The following is a 20,622-nucleotide window of genomic DNA, read 5'->3' on the forward strand; positions in this document are numbered from 1 at the left end:
CATCTCCATTCACGCTCCATCCCGCCCTCTTCTTTCGGCTAATGACCGCCGCCTCTTTTCCCCCCTGGTTACCTCCTCCCATGCTCGCATCCAAGACTTCTCCCGCGCTGCCCCCCTCCACTGGAACCAGCTCCCCCGCTCCATCAGAACTTCCCCCAACTTGTCCAGCTTCAAACGGGCCTTAAAAACCCACCTCTTCCTTAAAGCCCTTCAGTCCCAAACCCATTGACCTCCTCCCAGTCTCCCCCTACCCCCCTCCCTCTCCTGTCCCCCTCCTACTTCCCTCCTTTTCATTCTCCTCTCCCCCCCCTCCGTCCCTGCCTCCGTCATCCCCATTCCCTCCTCCTACCATTGTGTCTCTGTCCGTCCTACCCTCCCCTTAGATTGTACGCTCCTCCGAGCAGGGCCTCCTCTCCTTCTGTTCTCCACCACCTTAACTCTGCTCTCCAGCTCCTTGTCTCCTCCGCGAGGTCCTCCGGCCCCTGTCTCTACCCCGCTGGGGGCTCTCACCTCTAATCTAGCTGTTCGTTGAGCTTCTGAGTTACTGTGATTTCTGTTAACTGTACTGTGCTGTCTCACCCTGTATCGTGTTTCTGTCTGTCCCTGTACGGCGCTACGGATACCTAGTGGCGCCCTATAAATAAAAATTAATAATAATAATAATATATATTAATATATATATATATATATATGATAACATATCTGATTAAATATATTTGACTATCGGGTAGTCTAAAGTTCATCATTTAGAGACATCAATTCAGTAGAACTGTACAAAGAATATTCGTCACACACATCAGTCCCTGAACCATTGACACTTACAGTCTAAATTCCCTAGCACACACACAGAAACCAAAGCACCCAGAGGAAACCCATGCAAACACTAGGAGAACATACAATCTCCACACAAATAAGGCCCTGGTTAGAAATCAAACTAATTATACCAGTGCTGTGAGACAGAAATGCTAACCACTGAGCCACCGTGTGTTGCCCCACAGCTGAGAATGCTTCACAGCCAAATCTCAGCATGCAACTACCTTAGTACACCAAAATTAGTGCAGGCCACTGCAACTTGTCAGAACATTTCCTGTTTGTTTGTACTTCATGACTTGTTTTTCAATCTACTTTCTGGTGGCTCTGACCCCTCCATGGATTCTTGACTTGGTTCTGTCAATTGCTGTCTTACTTGATATTTGCCATCCACCCAAACGTGGTCCACTGCTCATGTGCCGACCCTAGGCAGGAATAGCTCAGTATAGTGGCACAGGTACCTATAGAGTAGATGGGCAAGCTTTGCTAGGCCCCACATCACTGGGCCATGGTGGTAGCTACATGATTACAAATTGGGTTACTAAAACAATTGTAAACGTTACCTATAGCTTTTTAAGAGTTTAATTTTTCAAATGATATTTGATGGTATTTTTTACAACTACTAAAAGTAAAATTTTATCCTATTATCCTCTTATCATGTGTCAACTGTGTAACTTTGTGGTGATTATGAAAATTATATTTTTGATTGGAATTAATTCTAACAGGAAAACCCTTTGAATACAAACCTGTTATAACCACTTCTGTAAACAACATAATTATGTCCATATTAATTGGTCAGCATAGTCGTGGGAATCCAAAATATCTGAAGGTTGAGAAATTACTTCAAGAAGTTACTGAACTGCTGACACATCCCGTTTGTCTGGTAAGTTATGAATCTTTTTTTTTTTAAAAAAGGGGTTCTAGATAGCAGATAGGTTTGGATCATTTTTCTGGAGCTCTTATTATAATCTGAATTCCACTGTTGGGGCCTGCTGCATATGAACACTGGAGCACTTATTGGGTTAATACTAGATATACTTCTAAGTTGAAAATAAGGTATTAAAGAGTTAATAACATACTCTCAAACTTCAACTGGCAGTCTGAAGGAGTATTATTGTAGCACAATGTACTGTGCGCCATTGCGTTACAGATGCAACGGTCCCCCACTTACTGGGAATTATATCTTAGACACATTACAGGGTCTCTGAGAGTTTGTGATTTGGAGATATTTTTATATACATATATTGACATTAATATTGTTTGTGGGCCTGGCTCTATTTGTAAGTGTCAAGCTCTGAACTGTGATAAATCACATGTTGCCAGTTTAATGCAATATCAATGAGGCTACCAAGGAGATTATTGTTCTAGGTAATGTGCTTTTTAAGAATATTGAGTTATAACCAATATCACATTTGAATTATTGCAAAAATCTTGTATATGCCACAGTTAGTGAACCTAGTTACATATACTGTAAGTGCATATTCAGGGGCCCATTTAGAGTTGGATGCATATAGGTAGGAAAAGACGCACAGAAAAAAAACCAAACAAAGAAAACAGTAACATTTGCGATATTCTGACATTATGTGTGTCAAGTGTGTATACTTACACCCCATGTTAGTGTAAGGATAGAAAAAACTTAGCGCTAGCGTATAGAAGAGGCTTTACAGTAATAAATGCCAGTTGCATTACCCTATTTGTATACAATATAATAATTTTAAGAAATGTGACATACACAATAGAGAACAGTGTCTTGACAATGTTATCAATAAATGGAAACGTTGCATTTTCCATCTAGCATATAATTAAAAAAAATTAATTTAAAATAAATGAAATTAAATACAAGCATATGTTATTTCTCTTTAAAAAAAATTAATGGCAATCGTCCTTTTTGTAGTAAACCAAATGGGAATGACAAATAAGTATTTTCGAATACATGGCCACGACTTCAAATAGTATAGTCTCCACACTAATGAAGTAAGTACTGTCAGTTGGAGGGGTCAGTACACAAACAGCCAATCAGAAGTGGCTACATAGTGCTTCTGATCATCACCATTATCATTGCATATAGTTGCACTAGCCTTCCAGTAACTGCAAAGCGTATTTGCATGTGTGTCCACGTCTAATTGAGTCAGATTTAAAGGAACATGCCCTAATTGTAATCGGCCTACACTTGTCTTACTCTTCCTTAACCCATTGTGCCTCTTCAAGCATAAGGAGAAGTCAATGAGATGCAAAAGTCTACTTACAGACACGTGCATTTTATGTGAGCATGTGCTGTATGAAATGCGTATCTCATTCAAAAAACAAATATACGTCCAACTCTAAATGAACCCATCAATTGTTAGCTCTACTCTAAACCAAATCCATATTAGCACATGGCCTTTATTAATTTGCCCGTACCCTAATCTACTTCCCTCCACTTGATAATAAATGTGCCATTTTTGTTTGTCCTCCAAACCATTTGTGTCCATAATATGTATAATGGGCTAGACAGGCAGTGGTTTAATGTTTCGACCCCTTGTGGGACACTGCACACCTATTTCCTGAAGAAAGAAAACCTGAAGGATGACCTAGGGTGAAGACACCAAGAGTAGTAATCTACATGTTTACTCGACACAATGCAATAAAAGTGAACCTTAGCTAAGTTTTGTTGGTCATTGACAGTGTTCTCTGTCTAGAACTTGTGACGACCTCCATCACTGTCTCATGATGTCGTCAGCCATGACAACCCTTACAAAATATTTAAGTGCTTTATACAACCAAATTCCCAATAAATATCATTAATCATATCAATATAATTATCATTATCAAGATGAGAGGTCACTCTTGATCGTGCATATATCTCTTTTGGTGTAAATTGTAAACTTTGCACCATATTGTTGCATAATGCATTGCTCTATCAAACACATTACAACACTGACACTTATTATCATGATTTCTTCCAGATTTACAACGCTTATCCATCCCTAATGCGTTGGCTACCTGGAGCTCACAAAACCCTTTTTAACAAATATCTAGAGATGGACAAGTGTCTTAATGAAATATGCACAAAAGCAATGGCCAAACTGGATCTACAAGAACCTACGAACGTTCTTGACGCATTTCTTTTAAAACGACAACAGGTATTGTATTCTCAACAATACTTTGTGGGCTAACAAACTCATTATACAAAACAATTGCATGTTTCCCCAAGTTTTCCATTTATTACCAAAATGTGTTATGTGAATTTTTTACTTAAGACTTAATTTTTCATTTTTTTTCATTTTTGGATGGTTTAATTACCACATGCTCATGTTCAGAACCCCCAACTGGTGTAGCAATAAGTCATATAGTTACTGAGGATGCACAGTTATAGGTGCATCTGTCAATTTAACCTTATAGTTTAACCTCTTTTTTGGTAAACTAATTCCCTTGATCAATAACCTCAACTGCTTAAATTATAACTATAGATACCACCCTTATGAGAAAGGTATCTAATTTTACATCCATCCAGCCCTTCGACCAATATTACATCCATCATCACTGAATCCCACAGTCTAAGCTTTTTCACAGTTAAAAATGTCAGTGACGAATTATCAAAATTATATTGAATGAACATTGTTGTGTATTTTACTGGGTATTGTAGATTTTATTGGGATTGATAATATTGCTCATTCCTTTAGGGAGCCATTGTCTTATGGTTGCATGGCTTCTAGAGTTATCCGTTTTAATATAACCTAGCGTGTTCCAGGGAGTCAGTGAATGGGATAGATACAGAACAATTAGGAGAAATCTGGTCTTTTTCAATGCCATTATATAAAGAAGGCAAGCTGAAGGTCTAGTTGTTTTTGTTTAAAACATTAGTAATATTGAAGTACATTAGGAATGTCTTTCTGTCAAATTACAGTATCTGAGGGCTGGGGAGAGAGCTCCTGTGGTTTAAAACACAGTTTGAGCATGTTTTTTGGGAAATATGAAATGATTTCCAATATGCAGAGTATGCATCTAATCACACAGATGCCATACTCCAACTGTATTGGTGATCATGTCCAGTACCTAGCATGGGGTGATTAAGTGCAAAATTGTAATCAATGTTAAAACATGTGACAGGTGCCCAATTGTTCAGTTTCCTACACTCTAACTGTACATTCTAGATTAGAATTTGGAACCCTGTGGATTCTAACTTTCTCATCTTATTTTTGTGAAGAACAATCTCTTCTGTGTACCCCATGAAATTTGTCACCTCACTGTGGAGTGCAGCCCTTATTTAGCTTTTTATTCTACTCTACAAGTTATTGTCATTGATACTGGATCTGTCAACTGTAACTGCCCAACCTCCATGGATTATGATGGGCTTTGCAGAGACTTCCCAAAGATTTCACATACCATTGGGTCTGACTCCTGATTCTAGCTTAGTCTGTCTCACCTCAGGTCCTTGTGAGCAAACAGGAATATAGTAGCCCCTGCACGTATAAGTTTAATTTCAAGTCAGTTTATGTATAGCTGATACAGAAATTGTACCTGAGTTGTGAGTTGAAATAATAATGGACACTAGATCATTTGTCTCTTTGATGGAAATAAACCGCACAGTTGTTAGTTTCTTTGCATTATAAAACACAGGTGATCCTAGTCTGTCTTTCTCCCTCTCTGTCTATATCTGTGTGTGACTGTGTGTCTATATTAGGGAATTTAGACTGTAAGCTCCAATGGGGCAAGGACTGATGTAAATGAGTTCTCTGTACAGCGCTGCGGAATTAGTGGCGCTATATAAATAAATGATGATGATGACAGGAGGTAGCACTCTTACATGATGGGTCAGCTGTGCTATTCTATGTCTAGCTTCTGCCTCTAACTTAGTTGCAGTCACACAAGCTTTCTCTCACACGTTGGGCATTGATATACTCCTTTATTTTCCTCTAGCCACACTTGAAATCTAACAAGTGCAGTTTCACTACTCATAGGTGTCTCATGAAATGAAAAAACATGGTCACAATTCTAGACTCTCATGATAGCAACACCCTGACTTGCTGTCTCTCTAAAGCTCACTTCTTGACTTTCTGCAAAGTCACCTCTCAGAACTAAAACACACTCCGTCTTAAAGCAGCCAGTTTACTCAAATATAGTCGTAATCAATTGGGCAAAAATCACTTCCCCAATCGATAAGGTCTAATTCTCAAAAGTTAAGCTTCTATTTCTACACTAAGCTCTTGCCAAATCAGACTTACATAATCACAGATGCTGTCAGGTTCTCCCTCTATTTCGCAAGGCAGCTTTACAGATAATGCTATTTGAGGTGATATTCAGCTCAATTAAACTATTTACGGTGACAAACCCTTTCTATGTTGATAGCAAAAAACAATTCTCCTCTAGACACAATAGATGCTCTTGAGTCACCTGTGCAATCCTGGGTGTGAAAAGCTCCAACACATATTTTTATAGACCTTGAACACATTCATATGCATTCATTAGGTAACATCTTAAGATGCCTTTTTCCTCCAAGTTAAACAACTCCAGTTTGTCAAGTCTCTGAGTAATAATTAACCCTCCTGTTCCCCTGTCTATCTTTATACACAGATGCCAAAAACTTGACCATATATTCAAGATGTAGTCCAACAAGTGATTTATACAATAGCCAAAAAATGGCATTTGCTTGTCATGCATTTATAATCCGTATTATATATCTCAGGATATTATAAGCACTTGCAGCAGCTGCCTGACACTAGGCGCTGATAAATCTTTACTAGTATACCAAAGGTGGTAGTCAGAATTACGACACAAATAACAGACACTGATTATACCTACATAAAAATAGTGAACACTATGACAGCGACATTAGAAAAGCATAGACTTACCAAGAAATAGACACAGAAGATTTCTGTCCCAGCTTGAACTCGGCTCCTGTTAACTGCGACCAAAGAAAATGCCTGCACTTAGAATTAACATCAATTAACATAACATAATAATTGGCATGCGGATGGCAGTTGGAGTAAGCTATACAATGGTTCACCTCTTAGCCCATGCTCCCCCTTTTCCTTATTCTCACAAAGAGAACGCTTTGGATATTTCTAAATACAGTTGGCAAACATCACAGCAGCACTGAGGATTGACTTCATACCGAAATACAAGGCTGTTTTTGGATCTGCAGAATTACCATCTCTATCCAGCTGTGGGACCCATAGAGATCAACTGTCATTGCTGTTTCAACATCTGTTCAGCTATTCACTGTTTGCGATAACCATCTCTGTTTGGCTGCTGGACCCTCTGCACCCAACTGTCAGCATCTACCTGGAATTCGTTGTGTCAGAGCAGCAGAAATTGCCTACTCCATTAACCCCAGCCAGGGGGCGGTAAATTATACTTTACCTCTTCCATTGCCCCACACAATTTGGATCAATTGTTCCTTTCTACTCTCTCATAACCTACTCTAGCTAATACACATTCATTCACATCTCTCCATCATGCACCTACTCAATTTACAGTCTCTTCTATTTACTGTTACCATACTTCTCTGCAAACTGCTTTTATTTTCCCATCATTTTAGTCCTCCCTCCCCGATATGATTTCCCCTTCACTACTTCCCTCCTCATTAGTCTGCACACATGAACTGTTTTGTTTCCTGCACCCACCACACTCACCAGCCTACATAAACAGAAATATACCTCACACCCACAAATCCTTTTCGCATGTCCTCTTTCTCACCTTGCTCATTGTCATGGCTGCTGGTGATATCTCTCTTAACCCTGGGCCCCGTACAATCCCCATTATCTGCTCACGCTTCTCACTTCACCCCAAACCTTTTCATCCATCCTGTACTTAAAATCCCGCCAACCTTATCCACATAGCTCCACTACCCTCTCTTCCCTTCTCCTGTGCACTATGGAACCAGCTCTGTTTGTAACAAACTTACATCCATCCATGATCTATTAATTTCTAAATCCCTCAACCTCCTTACCATTACAGAAACTTGGCTCACTTCCTCTGGCACTTTATATCCCTTGCAGCTCTCTCCTATGAAGCCACACTCCCAGACCCGGAAACAGACAAGGTGGTGGAATAGGCATTCTACTCTCTCTAAGCAGCACCTTCCAAGTCATACCCTCTGAATCCTACCTCTCATTCTCTTCCTCTGAAGTCCACACTATCCATCTATTTTATCCTCTCCACCTTCGAGTTGCTGTCATTTATGGCCCCCAGGTGCAGTTTCCCAATTTCTTCACAACTTTGCTGCCTGGCTCACTTATTTCCTACCCTTTGACCTGCCTACACTCATGCTAGGTGATTTGAACATTCCCATTGATAATCCAACTGTCTCTTCTGCCTGTAAACTACTTTCACTTATTTCATCCTTTGGTCTCTCCCAAAAAACCTCATCTCCCACCCACTGTGATGGGCACTGCCTTGACCTTGTCTTCTCCCGCTACTGCTTCATCTCTAGTTTCTCCAATTAGCCTTCCCACTCTCTGATCATTACCTCCTTTCCTTCATCCTCACCTTACCGCATGCCCTTCCCCCTGCACCCAAAAATACACGTATACAACAAAACTTTAGTACTCTTAACCCACTCCACTTCTCATTTTTCCTAAGACAACTATTTCCTCCATTGACTGCATTGTCCTGTCCTAATTAGGCTGCGTCTTTCTATAACAAAACACTCACTTCAGCCCTAGAAAATTCAGTTTCATCTACTACATACAGTCTCCAATGATCCAAACCCCAGCCTTGGCACAACAAACAGACCCGCTACCTGCAAAAGTGCTCCCGCACTGCAGAGCGCCACTGGAGGAAATCTTGTTTCTATACCGATTTCCTCCACTATAAATTCATCCTTTCATCTTACAGCGCTGCCCTTTCAATTGGTAAACAAACATTCTTCAAATCTCTACTATCCACCCAGTCTTCTAACCCAAATTGCCTCTTTGCCAACTTCAACTCACTTCTCTGCCCACCTGCACCTCCTCCTCCTTTCTCCCTCACTGCCCATGATTTTGCACCTTTTGACAAGCTATTTCCTAATGCCAAATTCCACTCATTCCTCTCAGTCTACCCACCTTTACCTACACTCCCCAATCCACACTTAATTCATTCTTTGCAGTAGCTGAAGACAAAGTCTCTGCACTCATCTTATCTTACCCAACAACCTGTCCACTCGACCCTATTCCTTCCAAACTACTCCGCACCCTCTCCTCCACTGCATGCCCACTGTGCACTGTGGTGCCATTTAAATCTACGATTATAATAATAATAATAATAATAATAGGGACACTAACATTTCCTGTTTTAAAGCGCCAAGGCCAGGCGCCTCATTAATCCACACTAAGGTTTAAGGTTAGGGTTAGAATTAGGATTAGGGTTAGAATTAGGGGTAGGGCTAGGGTTAATATTAGCATAGAGTGCCGTGTCCTGGCATTGCTGAGTTCAAGCCTTGTCTGAAATCTTCTGTGTCTTTTTCCTGGTAAGTCTATATTTTTTTAATGTCACTGTAATAGTGTTCGCTATTTTTATGTAGGTATAATCAGTGTTGGTATTTAACTATTCGCAACAACGTACCACATTCATATTCAAGTCCTTTTTCATAGCAGATGTTCGCAATTTTATCCTATTAAGTCTATAGGTAGCACGATTTTTTCCACAGCCTACATGAATATTCTTAAATTATTCTACATTCAACATATGTCATTCCTCTGCCCAACTCGACATCTGAGCCAAATCCTTCTGTAGCAATTTAATGTTCTGCTCAAAATGAATAATCTTACAATGTTTGTTGATGTCTGCAAATGGGACACCTTACTTCCTAGATCTTCAAAAAGATCATTAACCCAATCTTAATATGTTCCACTTATTTAAACCCTCTCTGCTACCCATATAGTCTAGTTCCAGTACTTATAATCTATGTACCAGTCTCTAATGTGGAACTGTATCAAATGTGTTCAAAAAATACAAATTACTAATATGTGATAGTATACTTGTGATAAACTAAAATGTCCAATGCCGGAATTGATGTTAAAACACAACCATGATATATACAGGTATCGTCAATAGTATATATGACGATACCTGTATATATCATGGTTGTGTTTTAACTAGGGATGTGCACCGGCGACTTTTGAGGTCTCGTGTTTTGTGTTTTGGATCCGGATTTTCGTTATTTTTGAGGTTCGGATTTGTCTCGCAAAACACTTGACGAAAGGTCTCGGTTCGGATTTAAGGTATTGGATTCGGATTTTTTTTGAAAAAAACATAAAAAGTTTAAAAATCAAGTTTTTGGGCTTATTTTCACTCCTAGGCTATTATTAACCTCAATAACATTCAATAACAAGCATTTCTACTAATTTACAGTGTATTCTGAACACCTCACAATATAGTTATTAGTCCAAAACGTTGCAAAAAGGTATCTTTCTGGACTGCGTAGAGGAGTGGGTCACCACAATATCTTAAAAACCCTGAACTTTTATGATTCGCACCAATAAATGTACCTGGACTGCGTAGAGGAGTGGGTCACCACAATATATATAATAAGAAAACCATCAACTTGTTTGATTCGCACCAATAAATGTACCTGGACTGCGTAGAGGAGTGGGTCACCACAATATATTAAAAACCCTGAACTTTTATGAATCGCACCAATAAATGTACCTGGACTGCGTAGAGGAGTGGGTCACCACAATATATATAATAAGAAAACCATCAACTTGTTTGATTCGCACCAATAAATGTACCTGGACTGCGTAGAGGAGTGGGTCACCACAATATATTAAAAACCCTGAACTTTTATGAATCGCACCAATAAATGTACCTGGACTGCGTAGAGGAGTGGGTCACCACAATATATTAAAAACCCTGAACTTTTATGAATCGCACCAATAAATGTACCTGGACTGCGTAGAGGAGTGGGTCACCACAATATCTTAAAAACCCTGAACTTTTAAGAATCGCACCAATAAATGTACCTGGACTGCGTAGAGGAGTGGGTCACCACAATATATATAATAAGAAAACCATCAACTTGTTTGATTCGCACCAATAAATGTACCTGGACTGCGTAGAGGAGTGGGTCACCACAATATCTTAAAAACCCTGAACTTTTATGAATCGCACCAATAAATGTACCTGGACTGCGTAGAGGAGTGGGTCACCACAATATATATAATAAGAAAACCATCAACTTGTTTGATTCGCACCAATAAATGTACCTGGACTGCGTAGAGGAGTGGGTCACCACAATATATTAAAAACCCTGAACTTTTATGAATCGCACCAATAAATGTACCTGGACTGCGTAGAGGAGTGGGTCACCACAATATCTTAAAAACCCTGAACTTTTAAGAATCGCACCAATAAATGTACCTGGACTGCGTAGAGGAGTGGGTCACCACAATATCTTAAAAACCCTGAACTTTTAAGAATCGCACCAATAAATGTACCTGGACTGCGTAGAGGAGTGGGTCACCACAATATATTAAAAACCCTGAACTTTTATGAATCGCACCAATAAATGTACCTGGACTGCGTAGAGGAGTGGGTCACCACAATATCTTAAAAACCCTGAACTTTTATGAATCGCACCAATAAATGTACCTGGACTGCGTAGAGGAGTGGGCACTGGGCACCACAATAAAATATATAAAAAACCTTCAACAGGTCTGCATTACACTACACATACGGCTGCTCCTCCATCCTCTCCATCATATACATGTTGAAGTTTTAGCGTGTGACAACCTCTTGTTTTTGATAATGTCAGTGCATTTTGAATATTTTTCAATTTGCCCCACACCACTGAATGTACTTTATCTATGATACGCATCTATCTATCTTGACTGCGTAGTGTGGTGGCCCCGGTACACAATTTGGTACCGAGGCCACAATATAATTAAAAAACCCTCCACGTGTCAGAATTCCACCAAACAAGTATCTGGACTGCGTAGTGGGGTGGCCCCGGTACCCAACTTGATACCGGGGCCACAATACCTCCTCCAAACATGCTACAGACAATTCGTCATTGAGATCCCATTAAGTATGTTAAAGACAGACAGGGTCCAAGTGTTATTAGTTGACTTTGTAAAAAAACTGTCCCTGTTGCACATAGTCATGCAATGAAGACTTACTTTTTCATTTAAAGGCACGATCTTTCAAGTGTAGTGTTTGTAAGTCTAAGTCATATTATACTTTTGGTAAAATTGGTTATTTTTGTTCCTCTTTATGTTAATTAATTAGTAATAGAATTAAAGTAGGAAATAGAATTAAATAGAATTAAAGTAGGAAATAGAGTGGTATAGAGTTGTAGTGTGGTATAGATAGAGTGGTCCACACAATATAATAATAAAACCCTCAACTGGTCTGAATTCCACCAAACAAGTATCTTGACTGCGTAGTGTGGTGGCCCCGGTACACAATTTGGTACCGAGGCCACAATATAATTAAAAAACCCTCCACGTGTCGGAATTCCACCAAACAAGTATCTGGACTGCATAGTGGGGTGGCCCCGGTACCCAATTTGATACCGGGGCCACAATACCTCCTCAAAACATGCTCCAGACAATTCGTCATTGACAGACCCCAGACAGACAGGGTCGTAGTGTTATTGTTTGACTTTGTAAACCCAAAAAAATGTCCCTGTTGCACTTGCACATAGTCGTGCAATGAAGACTGACTTTTTCATTTAAAGGCACGATCTTTAAAGTGTCAGAAAGAGAGAGAAGACACAGGAGAGGAGAGTTGTAGCTGGGGACCTGGGGTGGAAGCTCCCAGGCTCCCCCAGCATTGCCTGGAAGTCTGAGCGTGGTGACTGAGCCAGGGCAAGGAATGTGTGCCCTGGATGAGGGGGAGAACTCCATGCCACTATAGTGAACCCAAGAGAGAGGGGGACACTGCACATGGAAGAGGCCCTGGAGTGAGGGCTGCTACAAGAGGCATGGTAGCTGTAGTGTCAGATCCTGAGGCTGAGAGTACACAGAGTGACGTGTCAGAGCACAGGAGACATTATCCCCGCAGAGGAGGGATGAGCTGCAGTTGAGAGGTCTGCTGTTGAAATAGGACATGCACACTTTAACAAACCAATCATTTCAGCGACAGGGCCTACCAAACAACTTTGACTGAAATGATTGGTTTGTTTGGGCCCCCACACCAAAAAAGCTATTCATCTCTCCCTGTACAGACTAAACAGGCTCTACTGAGGCAAGATGTCGTCCTCATCCTCAACCTCTGATTCCTCTCCCCCTACAGTGTGTACTTCCTCCTCATCACACATTATCAATTCGTCCCCGCTGGACTCCACAACCACAGGTCCCTCTGTAGTATCTGGAGGGCAGTGCTGTACTTCATTGAGGAATTGATTATTCATTTTTATAAACATCATTTTTTCAACGTTGTGAGGAAGCAACCTCCTTCGCCGCTCACTGACCAGGTTCCCCGCTGCACTAAAAACTCTTTCCGAGTACACACTGGAGGGGGGACAACTCAGGTAAAATAGAGCCAGTTTGTACAGGGGCTTCCAAACTGCCTTTTTTTCCTGCCAGTAACAATATGGACTGTCTGACATGTCTACTTGGATGGTGTCAGCAAAGTAATCATCCACAATTTTTTCTATTGTGACAGCATCCAATGCAGCGAGAGTAGACATGTCTGCAATGGTTGGCAGGTCCTTCAGTCCGGACCAGATGTTATCAGCATCCCCGCCAGTGCCTCTTTTGGGAAAACTGAGCTTTTTCCTCGCAGCCATAGATGTGGAAGAAAATGAGGGTGGAGCTGTTGGCATGTCACGGTCCTCTTCAGAGGACAATCTCCTGACCAGCAGGTCTTTGCACCGCTGTAGATTTGTGTCCGCCGGAAACAGAGACACAACATACGCTTTAAACCGAGGATCGAGCACGGTGGCCAGAATGTATTCCTCTGACTTTAAAAGAGTGACCACCCTCGGATCCTGGCAAAGCGTACGAAGGGCTACATCCACAAGAGCTACATGCTTGCTGTAATCGCAATGGCTTACCAGCTCCTCCCTCACTTTCTCCAGCTGCTTCTGCAACAGCCTGATCAGGGGAATGACCTGACTCAAGCTGGCAGTGTCGGAACTGACTTCTCGTGTGGCAAGTTCAAATGGCTGCAGAACCTTGCACAACACGGAAATCAGTCTCCACTGCGCTTGACTCAGGCGCATCCCCACTCCTTTGCCTATGTCGTAGGTGGCTGTGTAGGCCTGAATGGCCTTTTGCTGCTCCTCTATCCTCTGCAGCATATAGAGGGTGGAGTTCCAGCGCGTCACAACCTCTTGTTTGAGGTGATGGCAGGGCAGGTTCAAGCTTTTTTGATGTGCCTCTAGTCTGCGGTAGGCACTGGCTGAATGCCGAAAGTGTCCAGCAATTTTGCGGGCCACCGCAAGCATCTCCTGCACACCCCTGTCACTCTTGAGGTAATGCTGCACCACCAAATTAATGGTGTGGGCAAAACATGGGACGTGCTGGAAATTGCCCATATTTAATGCCCGCACAATGTTACTGGCATTGTCTGACACCACAAATCCCCATGAGAGTCTAAGTGGGGTAAGCCACTGGGAGATAATTTCCCTCATTTTCTCTAATATGTTGGCAGCGTTGTGCCTCTTATTAAAGCCTGTAATGCACAATGTTGCCTGCCTTTGCATGAGCAGCCATTTTGTAGATGCTGCTACTGATGCAGCTGTTGCTGTTGCTGCGGAAGGGGATGCATCTACCCAGTGGGCTGTCACAGTCATATAGTCCTTCGTTTGCCCAGAACCACTTGTCCACATGTCCGTGGTTAAGTGGACAGTGGGTACAACCGCATTTTTAAGAGCACTGAGGACACTTGATCGTACTTCTCTGTACATTTTTGGTATCGCCTGCCTAGTGAAGTGGAATCTCGAGGGGATTTGGTACCGGGGACACAATACCTCCATCAACCCTCTAAATCCCACTCCACTGATGGCGGACACCGGGCGCACGTCTAACACCAACATTGCAGTTACAGCCGCAGTTATACGCTTTGCAATAGGGTGACTACTATCGTATTTGGTGGTCATGGCAAACGACTGTTGGACGGTCAATTGTTTGGTGAAAGACTTAGCGGTCTTACGACTTCCCCTCTGGGAAGATGACCGACTAACAGCAGCAACAGCAGCAGTGGCAGTAGTAGGCGTACCGCTGCAGGATTCCTCGGATGAATCCCGTATTGAGGAGGACTCAGTCTGGCTGGTGACTTGGGCTGCAGGACTGAATCTGATGGAGATTGTGGAGGAAGTTGACGAGGAGGGTGTTGCTGGTGTGTATCCAACTGGACCACGGGATTTAGGTGTCCCTGTACCAATGAGGGTCCTAGCCCCAGTTCCTGAACTAACCACTGAACTATGAAGGTTATTCAGGTGACGTATAAGGGAGGATGTTCCTAGGTGGGCAAGATCCTTACCCCTGCTTATTTGAGCTTTACATAAGCTACATATTGCCATACATTGGTTGTCTGGATTTGGATAAAAATAACTCCAGACCGAAGAGGTGCATTTTTTGGTCTTCTGACCAGGCATGACGATGGGCTTTTTCATCCCATGGACATCAGCTGTTTCCCCCCCTGGTGCCTCATTTACAATAACCACATCACCATCCTCATCATCAAGTTCCTCCACAGCGCCAGCTACATCATCAATAGCCTCCTCCCGAGCCACCTCTTCCCGTACAGTGATGGGAAGGTCAGGCTTGACAACCACCAACACCCTTGGACTCGCCTTGGGGATTTGTGATAATTTCTCTTTAGAAGGCAGAGTTGTTTGCTGTTTTGTTGCTGACAGCATAACTCTCTTCAATTTTTTGTAGGGGGGGGGAGGAGGAGGAGGGCTAAGATCCGTGGGTGAAGCTGAACCACTAGTCATGAACACGGGCCAGGGCCTAAGCCGTTCCTTGCCACTCCGTGTCGTAAATGGCATATTGGCAACTTTACGTTTCTCCTCAGATGATTTTAAGTTTCTCTTTTTGCTACTTTTTCTTAACTTGGGCTTTTTGGATTTTACATGCCCGGTACTACGAGATTGGGCATCGGGCTTGGAAGACGACGTTGATGGCATTTCATCGTCTATGTCATGACTAGTGGCAGCAGCTTCAGCATTAGGAGGAAGTGGGTCTTGATCTTTCCCTACTTTATCCTCCAAATTTTTGGTCTCCATTATATGTAGCACAAGATACTGCAGAATGTGTGAACTTGGTAATATTGCAGTACCAATGGACTTATAATGCTGGATTGGTTTTGCAAATTTGGTTATATTTATTATATATTTTTTTTTTTTTTTTAATTTTTTATTTTTTTTTACTTTTTTTTTATTTTTTACAAACTTGGGAATAATGGGGAAATAACTATGCCCTTAGAAGCACAGAGCACAGGACACAGCACCACTGGACTGAACAGGACACGGCACAGGACCCAGCAGCACTACGGAACTCAGCAGGACAGAGCACAGGACACAGCACCACTGGACTGATACTGCAGAATGTGTAAACTTTGTAATATTGCAGTACCACTGGACTTTTACTGCTGAATGTGTGAACTTGGTAATATTGCAGTACCAATGGGCTTATACTGCAGGATTGGTTGTGAAAATTTTGTGGTAATTAAAAAATATTAAAGTAGTTTTTGGTATTTTATAAAAAAAACTTTTTTTTATTTTTTTAAACACAGGGGAATATTGGGGAAATAACTATGCCCTTAGAAGCACAGAGCACAGGACACAGCACCACTGGACTGAACAGGACACAGCACAGGACCCAGCAGCACCACTGACCTCAGAAGGACAGAGCACAGCACACAGCACCACTGGACTGATACTGCAGAACACAGCACAGCACAGCACAGCACAGCACAGCACAGCACAGCACTAAACAGCACAGAACTAAACAGCACAGAACTAAACAGCACAGAACTAAACAGCACAGAACTAAACAGCACAGAACTAAACAGCACAGAACTAAACAGCACAGAGGACCACCTAACACACCCTCCCTCTACCCTGATCAATGCCCGAGTGAAGATGGCGGCGACTAGCGGGGAATTTATAGGATCCGAGTATCGCGAGATCCGACAACGGGATTATGAGTCAGAGCCTCAGTTTCACTTTTGAATTTGGCGCCAATACCCGGATCTGTCTCGGATCCGACTCGGATCCCAAACGTTCGGGTGGGCTCGGATTTCAGAAATCCGAGCGCGCTCATCCCTAGTTTTAACATCAATTCTGGCATTGGACATTTTAGCTTCTCACAAGTATATGTGTGTAGAATTATATTCATGCGTTTTAGATCTGTTTTATCATCAGAAATTGCTTTTTATCCTATTTAAGTTTCCTTTGTGCAGGGATTAATAAATGAGATTAATTAAAGCCATATAGCCTTGTTCGATTAGTGGGAGGTATTGGAGTCATGCACCAGGTACACCATATATCACATATTAGTAATTGATTCATTTAGCCAGTGAGCGCACAGGGAAACTCTGTTTGCTATTGTACCACTAGGGAGGGATTCCTAGTCCTGACTGCAGCTCCTGCAACCATCAGGAGGTGAGCGCATAAGCTTCACCTTTCTCTCACAAAATACAAATAAATTACATCAACTAAATTACCAAGATGCAGATGACTTCATTCCACATAGAAACCGGTGCGATTCGATTGCCATGACTGGTCCCTTCAAAAGAACAAAAACTCTGATATTAGTTTATTTTCAGCAATATATCTATGGTGGATATGTCTCAGAATTCCTTTATTAAATATTGGGATTGTATACATTATACTATATTATAATCTCCAGTCATTTTTCGGGTGAAGAAAAGTGAGCGTAAATTCCAGCCATAATTTTGGCGCGAGGTGTCTCCGCGGACATTCCGTAGACACCTCGCGCCAACTTGAATCTCCCTCTAGATGTAGTGAAAAACTGCTGCAGGAAAACAAAAGCTAGAACCAATTTAGGAGGCAAGGCTATGCGGGAAATATACAAATTACTCAAGAGCCAGGAGTCAACACTTTTACAGTGTAAAATGTAATGTGCATTAAAAAAGGATAAAACACATGGTTTTGGGTACTGTTAAGCAAAATGACCAGCATATTGCTACAGACACACCCCTCCTTATATACCAGCACATTATTTAACATACGGTACCCTCCACATGATATAACACCCAAATGCCCACACCATGGCACCTATAATGTTTAGTCACATCCCATATTCTTAGGGGGAGAGTCAATACAGTGCAATGTGCCTGCAAAACAGTCCACGGAGACACTTTGCTTTTGCTAGACCCGACTTAAGACCAGGTTTACAAATTCAGATGGGTATTTGCTCATAGACAAACTCTAAATCAAGCTCTCAATGTTTAAGTTGTAATGAGACCTGAACCAATCTATATCCATACCTTGTGAATCGGCCAGGTCTTGCTGTTGACAAAGTTGTCCCAAACCTTCAGATTTAAAATGTTAAAAAAAATATAGAATATAAGAATAATTGTGAATGGGCTCTGTAAAAGGTAGCAAATCAATATTATTAAGAATTAATGGATAATTTAACAAAGTACAGTACATGTGTAGAAAACTGTATGTATTTGTTTGTGAAATTCAGGCTTCCCTAAAGTTCTTATATTTGTATGTTTTTGTTTGTATACATTTGTATTGAATTAGGATACTCTGGATATATGTAATAATAATAATATTTTACTGTATGTTGTGCAGGTAAAATCCCAATTTGGACTGTACTATCACAATGAAAACCTTAAAGGTTTGCTCGTCAGTTTGTTTATTGGTGGTATGGATACAACCTACAACAGTCTTCGGTGGGGTCTTCTGCTAATGATGGAGAATCCAGAAATTCAAAGTAAGTTTATCTTCTTAAAGCACATCAAAAATTCAGTTTGTAAAGTTTATATTTATAAAAATTATTATTATTTTCTCTCTTGTTTCTGAATATTTCTTCATACAGAGCTGCCATAGGTTCCACTTAAATATATAAATTATAATGTGCTGAGATCAGGTGTTCTTGCAGTGGTTGTGCTGTTTTGAGACCCATTCATTTGGTGGATATATGCTGCTGTTTTGTGTCATTATCCCTCTAAGCACTATCTTACTCTATGTGTTTTAGATTCAGTAGAAATTATTAACCTTTATTCATACAGCGCCTACATATTGCACAGTGCTTTACAGAGAATATTTAATAATTCCCATCAGTCCCTGCCCCAGTGGAATTTATAACCAATAATCCCTATCACATGAACACTCCCAGGTTAATTTTGCCATAAGGCAATTAACCTATACTTTTTGGAGTGTGGGAGGAAACCACAGCAACCAGAGGTTTAATTATGAAGAGCACTCTATATATTTTTTTAACACATTGTTTGGAGCTGATGTAAATGTCGAGTCATTTTGTAGCGTGAAAATGGCCTTACACTCCTCTGCACATCAAGAAAAATCTAATAATATTCTTATACCAAATAAAATGTCATTTTGCACTGCCCCAGAAAATTAGGTCTACAGACCCATCAGGGGCAGATTGGGAACTTAAAGAGGCCCTGGAAAAAAATTCTTGAAGGGGCCTCGTGTCGGTGGGACCAAATCAACTGTAGATGGGGCCAGCACAAAAATAGGCAGGATTTAGAACTACTGAAATATGGTTGTAGTTACATTTAGGAAAACCTAGATGTTATGACTTAATAAATATTGGGTCATTGCTAAGGCAATGCAGGGAAAAGGCTGCCAGTCCTGTGTTATACAAATACATGAATTATTTTGCATTATCTGCGACTGGTTTATACCTCAGTGCTCAAACTTGTTTATTGCCTACTAACACATCCTTCCAATATTCCTTTGATAGAAACATTTCTTTCTTTGTTTAATAAGCTTATCTATTATGAAATATGTTGACAGAATCATATCTGATCAGACTGCCAGAGCATCATATGAGCAAATCACTCACTGTTGGATCTTCCCTGACATCATGAGTTGTAAACTACCAGTCAAATCTCTCTCTCTTTTAATATATAAAATGTGTACTGTGTGTTTCAAAAAAATGTACTAAAAATAATCCTTCTAATAAATGGCTATCCAGTGCGATCACCACAGAGGTAAAATGCTTCAAGCATCTGCAAGAAAACACTTCTGTTGTAACAATTGAGTATGAGCACTAATTATGCCCAGTGATTCGTGGTGGTTTGAATTAATAACAGTGTAGGGAGGATTGGCAGACAATGGCGTAAGTGAAGGGGAGAGCTATTCCAAGGGTTTGATGATGATATAGTAAGTGCAAATGAGGCAGGATTAATGATATTGTCAGTGCAATGGGGGCTGACAAAGTGATCTGGGAATGGGACCAGTGCAAGGTAGAAGGCAGGAATGGAATCGTTGCAAAAACCACTAATGTATTACCAGAGCTGGAAAAAGACTCTTGGGGGACCTGGGCCACTTAAAACAGGAGGGTTATCATATTAGATACATTATAGACAAATACACTGGCAATAATGTGTGCACTACTGTTAGGTGCACGCAACTCTGCCTTCACGAGCAGTACAGTGTGAAGCAGGACATACCTCCCAACTGTACTTGTAGTCGGACCAAATCCTGACAAAGCGAGACAGTCACCCAAATTCGGGATTGCACAAGCAGAATCAGGACAGTTGGCAGACTGTCCTGCTCTCTCCTACCTGTTCTTGTCACTTTCCCACCTGTGGCTGCTGGTGTCTTTAGATCAGTTGCTGCTTGCTGGATCCTGGAACGCTGGAGGTCCTATTTGAGAAAAAAAACATGGGTACATGAAAGTTATAAAACTCCAACCATCCCCGGCATTAAATCAATAGCACCCACATTTAATAATT

The 20,622-nt window shown here is 41.2% G+C and overlaps 1 protein-coding gene across 2 annotated transcripts in view; it reads left to right on the plus strand.

Annotated features, from left to right (window-relative positions):
• The window catches only part of LOC142143438 (cytochrome P450 2K4-like), a 181,540-nt gene that overhangs the window by 16,019 nt on the left and 144,899 nt on the right, over window positions 1–20,622 (plus strand). Inside the window, exons 5-7 of one of the 2 annotated variants that reach the window (XM_075201279.1) lie at window positions 1,536–1,693; window positions 3,756–3,932; window positions 18,491–18,632. In XM_075201279.1, coding sequence (XP_075057380.1) covers window positions 1,536–1,693; window positions 3,756–3,932; window positions 18,491–18,632 — 477 coding nt within the window. The remainder of the gene's footprint in view (window positions 1–1,535; window positions 1,694–3,755; window positions 3,933–18,490; window positions 18,633–20,622) is intronic. The other variant, XM_075201280.1, reaches the window with a different exon arrangement.

This window comes from Mixophyes fleayi, chromosome 3 (assembly GCF_038048845.1).
Source record: "Mixophyes fleayi isolate aMixFle1 chromosome 3, aMixFle1.hap1, whole genome shotgun sequence".
Classification (NCBI taxonomy): Eukaryota; Metazoa; Chordata; class Amphibia; order Anura; family Limnodynastidae; genus Mixophyes; species Mixophyes fleayi.